The sequence below is a fragment of the Macrobrachium rosenbergii genome, chromosome 31 (genome assembly GCF_040412425.1).
Source record: "Macrobrachium rosenbergii isolate ZJJX-2024 chromosome 31, ASM4041242v1, whole genome shotgun sequence".
NCBI lineage: Eukaryota > Metazoa > Arthropoda > Malacostraca > Decapoda > Palaemonidae > Macrobrachium > Macrobrachium rosenbergii.
Genome location: NC_089771.1, coordinates 4,704,413 through 4,711,587, shown reverse-complemented (window position 1 = coordinate 4,711,587; position 7,175 = coordinate 4,704,413). Strand labels below are relative to the sequence as shown.

Below are 7,175 nucleotides of genomic sequence, written 5' to 3'. Positions count from 1 at the left end.
CTCATTCCGTGTTCCGATGAAGTTGGTCCCGTTGTCGCATCGGATTTCTTGTAATGTACCTCTGCGGGCTATGAAGCGTTGTAGGCAGTGAATAATGGAATCTGTTTCGAGACTGTTAGCAGCTTCCAGATGAATGGAGCGACTGACAAGACAGGTGAATATGACGCCGAGCGTTTGAGCTCCTTGCGGCCCTCTTTTATAATGAACGGCCTGAAGAAGTCTACGCCAGAATGTAAATGGTGGAGCTGGCTCGAGACGATCTTGAGGTAAGTCGGACATTTTTGTTCTTGGCATGGCTTTCTCATTTTCTGCACGTTATGCATTTGTGGAGTTGACGTCGGACAGCAGAGTTGATTGAAACAATCCAAAAGCGTTCTCTAATTGCTGCAATGGTGTGATTTCTACCAGCATGGCCGAGTCTCTCATGAGCATCTCGTACGATTAGAGTCGTGACGTGCGGATGTTGTGGCAGTAGCATTGGATGTTTCACGTCAGAGTCCATTACGGCTTTCGAGAGACGTCCTCCCACTCGCAGAGTTCCATCGATGAGCACTGGGTCGAGACGGAATATCGTACTTGTTTTTGGTAGTGAGTGTTCTCTCTTGTCTTCTTTCGTGGTTGTTTTCTTGAGATTCTCGACCTCGTTTGCAAAGGTGATCTTTTGTATAAAGCAAACGATTGCCTTTTCAGCCTTTTGCATGATCTGTGTGGTCCTTAAATTTATAGTTTGTTCTTTGTTTCGTAAGAAAGCCAAAAATGCTATGAATACTGCTACTGCTCTCTTCAGTCTCTCCCACCTGGAGAAATGGGTGATTAAAGACATAAACGGTGAGCCTTCTTCTGATGTAGCAGTAGTAGCTAAAGACATAAAGTCCTCTTCTGTAACCTGCGGTTCGGTGCTGGGGTGCATCTTTGCAGGGCATTCTGAAGCCGGCATATTCAAGAAATCCGGACCCTCCAGCCAATGAGTCATGTCCGACGACATCACAGAACCTACTCCACGTGATGCAACGTCTGCTGGGTTCAAATCAGTGCTAATGTACTTCCACTGGTTAACGTTGCTGAAGTCTCTTATTTGACGGACTCTGTTGGCCACAAACACTGGAAAACGCTTTCTCTCAGCTCTGATGTAATAAAGGACTGTTGTTGAATCTGTGTAATAGCAGACTTCGTTGAGATGGAGATCAAGCTCAAGGGTCATTTTCTGTCCTAAATTTACAGCTACAGCGGCCGCTGTGAGTTCGAGCCGTGGGATAGATGTTGCTTTCAATGGAGCAACCCTTGCTTTTCCGATGAGAAATGAAGTTTTCGAACATCCACCCTCGTTTGAGGTTAGGTATGCAACAGCGCCATACCCAGATGTACTGGCATCTGAGAAAACGTGCATCCGAAATGGGAGTATCTTTTGTTTGCTGTGGTAACTTTAGACATCTGGGATTGTTATCTTCTGAAGGTTGGGGCTGGCTAATCCATTGTTTGAAACGTCGCTGGTGATCATCAGGCACTTCGTCATCCCAGGTGAGAGTGGTTTCTTTGCAGAGGTCTTGCAGTATTTGCTCTGCCAGCAGCACAAATGGAGCAGCGAAACCAAGGGGGTCATAGATGGATGATACTATGGAGAGAATGCCTCTCCTTGTCAGCGGTTTGTTTGGCAACAACACTGAGAAGCCAAATGTGTCGGTTTCGACGACCCAAAGTATTCCGAGAGCGTGCTCGGTAGGCAGTGGGTCATAATTGATGTCTCTTGTCTTTAACTCTTTGGATCGATCGTCAGCTGGGATGGTGTTTAGGACAGAGACGTCGTTACTAGTATACTTACACAGTTTGAATCCACAGCCCCCGCAGGCAGCAGTCAGTTCAGCAATCAGAGAACTGGCTTGTTAAGTACAGACTTTAGGCAGTCATCGACGTAGAAGTTAAGCTTAATTGTATGGGCGACTTCTGAACCTAAGTTGCTTCCTTCATCTGCGACGCGTCTAAGTGCGTAGTTGGCGTGTTCTTGGTGAGCTATTTGCGCCGAACAGGTGTACCTTCATCCAGTACTCTTGAGTTCTTTTGACATGTCACCGTTCGGCCACCAGAGGAATCTGAGATGGTTGTATTGGTGTTTGGGTACTTTCACTTGGTAAAACATAGACTCCACATCACAAGTGAAGGCTACCTGGTGTTCTCTGAATCTGGTTAGAACACCTATCAGAGAATTGGTGAGATCAGGCCCTTGCAGCAACTGATCGTTTAAGGATATTCCATGGAATTTGGCACTGCAGTCAAACACCACTCTAATTTTATCCGGTTTTCTTTGATTGTACACTCCATGATCTTGGGCAGGTACCACATATCCAGATTTGGCTGTGAGCAGGGAGTCTGGGATACGTTCAGCATAGTCATTCTGGAGTATTTTGTCAATGAAGTTGACGTAGTCGCAGTGGTACTTGGGATCCTTTTGCATTTTCTTCTTTTGATAGAGTGCTCGTTTAATTGCAAGGATCTTATTGTTTGGCACAATTAAGTTCTGATTCCTGAAAGGGAGAGGGATCTCAAAGTGACCGTCTTTGAACACGACATTGTTTTCGGCCTTCTTCATGAATATAGTATCCTCTGGAGACAATCCTTTCTCTCCAGGATACCTTGCTACCCGGCTATCAATAAAGTCACTTTCCAGAATATTCAGTATTCTGTTTGGAGAGAGAATTTCAGTAGCCTGCTCAATGTCCTCGGTCACAATGCGATTACTGTTTACTCGATGTGTAGACGTTACGCTGTTGTCTTCTGGGAGCTGACTGTCCATCCGTGACGATACTGCAGAGCGAATGGGCCTTTGCCGTCTGTTGATATGATTTTCAGAGGCTCCATTGCTAATGGGCAATTACTGCCAATCAGTAGACCGATGTCTATTTCTGGCATTACTTCAGGAATCGATTTTGCCACGTCGTGAAGATATGGCCAGTGTCGTAACAGTTCTGGACGTGGTATTTGATCATGGCTCACTGGAATTTCTTGTCTGGAATACGTTTTTGGAAGCAGTATACCATTCTGGCCGTTTATATCACTGACGACGAGATCCCGGACAAGGTAGCTTTTGACTATGCTCTCACCATGCATAGTTTTCAGACGCAGATTTGTTTGAACACCGGAAGCTTGCAAGTCGTCTTTCAGTTCTTCTGATAGGAAGCACCCTGTGCTTCCTGGGTCATAGAGGGCGTAGGTAAGAACTTCTCGGTTGGTTCCCCTCTGTTTTATACGAACAGGTAGTATTGCTTGAAGAACCATTGAGGAACCATGAGAAATAACGTTGCTGGTAGCTGTATCTGGAGGTTTTTGGCTGGATTCCTCTGTACGGTTTTTGAGAATTTGAAGATCTGTCAGAGTAGTCTGACCTCCAAGGTAGTTTAAAGCCATCTATATGCATGGCCGTAGGATGACCTTTACCACATTTGTGACATTTTCGCTTGTTCATGCAACCCTTCGATGTATGATTCAGACTGTAGCAACTGAAGCATCTACGCTGCTCTATAATAAACTTTCTTTTCTCTTCGAGAGATTTCTGCCTGAAATCTGCACAGTTATCCAGATCGTGATTTTTGCCGCAATAAAAACAGGAGGGTGACCCAAAACCACGAGTTCTACTTTTGGTTCTCATGATTAACTTGCATAGCAAATGCAGACTCTGTTGGTTTCCCTTTTGATGGTTTACTAGAATTCAGTTCTCTATGCATTGCTTCTTTGCCGAACACTGGGTCATTGACACACTCTGCAGCTTTAATAACAAACTGGACAATGTCACCAAAACACGAAGACCTGTTCTCGAGGAGTCTGCGGTTTGTGGCTTGTTCACGCCATTTATTCTGGAAATAACTTGGCAATTTCTGGACCACCACCTGCAGGTTCGGTGCATGATCAAGAACAGCTAGGTGAGTAAGTGTTTGCATAGCGCTGAAGCATCTTAGCAAGTAATGCGAATATCTTCTCAGACATTTCCCTTCGTCTGGTTTCATCGGCTTCCACTCGTTTAGTTGTTTCAAGTATGCCAGGGATACTTTATAAGGATCACCATACTCTTGTTGTAGCAACTGTCTTGCCTGACTATAGCCTTGGTCTGCCTGCATGTATATACAGCTGCTGATGAGGTCCTTAGGTTCACCGTCGGTATGCTGTAGAAGGTAGTAAAGTCTGTCACTGCTACTGGCTGTTCTAGAGGAGATCCTGGTGTCAAACGCCAGTATGAAGTCACTGTATTCCAGAAGATCACCGGTAAACTTGGGAACTTCCGGTGCAGGCAAAGCTAGAGCTGTGGCGATACCACTAATCTGCTGCTGTATGGTGTTAACTGGAGGTGAATTAGGCAGTGGATAGGGTGCACCAAAGTTACTGTTCACAGGTGTATTTACAGGCAGATATGTATACTGTTCTTGATTTGGAAACGTTGATGACGTGACATTCGAAGCGTTGACCGGAGGTGCACGAGTGTTAGTAACAGTCTCTGAAGAATTTCTGGGAACAAATTCTTGTGTAGTGCTGGGATTCAGACTGGGTAAGCTGGCACCATTTTCCTGGGTGACAGGAAGTATAACCTGGTTAGCCATATTGCCACCGTTAGCCGTGTTAGCACCTTCACTCACACAAATTCCAGGGGCAGCTACACTAGGTCCAGTGACCATAACATTCACGTCCTGATGGTTGGCTGGTTGCACAATAATGCTGGTATGTGTCTCATTGTCTTTGTTACCAACATTGTCATCGCCAATGTCATTTTCGGCTTCTGCAAAAACACGTGCCTTTGCTCGAGTCTTGGCTATTTCGATATCCAATAGAATCTCTTCTGTCTTTGCCTCCTGTTCCTTTTTCATTGTCATAAGTTCTTTTTCGGCAAGCAACTCGGCGAGGCGTGCTTTGGCTCGCACCTTTTCTGACATAGCCGATTTGCCAGAAGGAAGGGAAGAAGGCCGTTGGGAAGAACGTTTTGAACCAGATCGGCTTAAAAGACGCTCCAGGTCGTCTTCAAGTCGTTTTTCGTTTATGGCAATCCATTCACCAGTATGGTTTCGGAATTGCAGAATGCTAATTTCCTTGGTCTCATATCTGGACAATTCCTGGTCTTGCTCCAATTCGTCTGAGATGTTATCCATGACACAATTGAAGTTTTTTTGGTACTTATCGAAAGCTTCATTATATTCCTCTAGACACATTTTCACCAAGTGCAGGTTGTCAGGATTTGACATGAGGCCTGTGAGTTCATTGCGTTTTTTCGTTACGTTGGCAAGTGATGATCTCAATTTATTTTTCAATGTTCGAATATCGACTGTCGTACCCGAGTTTTCGACGGGAGCACTATTCTGGACAGTCTCATCAAACCCCTCCATCTTGTCTGTAGTTGTTTATAACAGGCAGTAATTCCACTTTTTAAGGCTCACGTATAAGAGTTATAATAGAATTTCAGCGTGAGTCGTTGATGGTAGTTTAACAATTTAATTGAACGATGTTAATGCACTATTCTTCTATTGCTTAACGTGAATGATGGAGAAACACAATTTTGATACGCACATATAGTTCTTTATTAGATCCATGACGTTAACATCGATATGGTTATATTGTTAGACGTTTATACATGTAGACTTGACGTATGTAGCGTAACTTGAAGTGATGTGATGTGGTTCAATTACTATGGATAAACGAAAAAGAAATCAACGTATGAATAATATGCTAATTTATACAAAATTATTAAGTTAAATAACTAAGACTGATAGAAACAATATGCAAAGCTTAATTAAGTAAATTATGCATGTATAACGGCTAATTACAAAAAGCTAATACACAAAGTCAATATAATCAAGGCTCATATAAAGGCATACGTTATATACCATGTAGGCTTACAATTGGGAAAGGATGAATCCGCTATTCTAAAACAGTATAATAGGCGTTTACTTACAATTGTGTTCCTATAACAAACGGTCCAAATATTCCTCAGTAAATACAAAACTTTCGTTATATTCGTTATATCCGTTCTGTATGAAATCTCTTTTAAAACTGATAAGTTTCCCCATTTGTTTACAGGAAGACACTGCCGATTACCAAAAAAGTTCACGTGACCGAGAATTATGCATAAATTAGCTAAAACAACCCAACACCAAGCAAACAATTCATATGGCCGAGCGTAGACTCGAACCAGCAAACTACCACACAGCAAACCTTAACATTAACCATTGCGATAACTAGACAACACAAACATTATTTACAGTTAATCGTTGGGCATCAACAAAAATGAACTAGCAGAACCTGAGCTTGAAGAATTGGACAAACTCATTTACAAATATAAAGACTGTTTTGAGACTGATGATTCTGATCTAGGATTAATAAGAGGGTGGGAACATGAAATAAGATTATCTGATGAGACACCTGTTAAATTGCCTTACAGAGGAATAGCACCAGCTCTAATTCCTGAAGCTAAACTGTTATTACAAGATTTAAAAGAGAGGGGCGTAATAGAAGAGAGCAAAAGTCCATATGCTGCTCCAATAGTTCTAGTTAGGAAGCGAGGGGGCGGTCTTAGACTAAGCATTGATAACAGACATCTAAATAAGAAAATCATAAAAGATGCCTTTCCGTTGCCCAGGATTCAAGAGACTATGGATGAATTGGAAGGTGCCAAATTCTTTTCAACTTTTGATTTAGCTCAAGGTTATCACCAGATATTGCTGAAAGAGGAAGACAGGCCAAAGACAGCCTTTTCCGTCCCTTGGGGTCATTTTCAATATCGTAGGTGCCCTATGGGGTTGACAAATAGCCCGGCAACGTTCCAAAGGTGCATGGAAAATATCCTAGGGGATTTTAGTTTTGAGTTTTTGATAATTTATTTAGATGACCTGATTTTGTTTTCTAAAACCATAGAAGAACATTTTGGGAGAGTTAAGCAGCTATTGGAAAGGGTACGCTTGTATGGCATAAAAAACCTTCTAAGTGTTTTTTTCTGCAAACATCAGTGAGATATTTAGGATATATAGTAAGTAAGGAGCGAATAAGTCCAGATCCAGAGAAAATTAAAGCCATCAGTGAATGGAAAAGACCCGAAACTGTAAAAGATGTACGAAAATTTCTATGATTTTGCACTTTTTATCGACGCTTTGTAAAGAACTTTTCACAAATTGCCAAACCATTGAATAGACTTTTAAGTGGAACAA

General features: G+C 42.6%; 1 protein-coding gene across 1 annotated transcript; it reads right to left on the bottom strand.

Moving 5' to 3' along the window:
- Positions 1-301: 301 nt before the first annotated feature.
- Positions 302-2,584, bottom strand: LOC136855214 (uncharacterized). The gene is made up of 3 exons (XM_067132123.1): positions 2,044-2,584; positions 1,430-1,876; positions 302-1,233 (listed from the first exon to the last, which is right to left on the bottom strand). The coding sequence occupies exons 1-3, from the start codon at positions 2,582-2,584 to the stop codon at positions 302-304; spliced, it is 1,920 nt and encodes a 639-aa protein (XP_066988224.1).
- Positions 2,585-7,175: the final 4,591 nt, after the last annotated feature.

Coding starts and splice junctions, on each gene's coding strand:
- LOC136855214 (XM_067132123.1), bottom strand. CDS start 2,584: ATGAAGAAGGCCGAAAACAATGTCGTGTTCAAAGACGGTCACTTTGAG. Junction 1,877..2,043: donor CATGTCAAAAGAACTCAAGA/GTACTGGATGAA, acceptor GTACTTAACAAG/CCAGTTCTCTGATTGCTGAA. Junction 1,234..1,429: donor AGAAGATAACAATCCCAGAT/GTCTAAAGTTAC, acceptor TCGAACTCACAG/CGGCCGCTGTAGCTGTAAAT.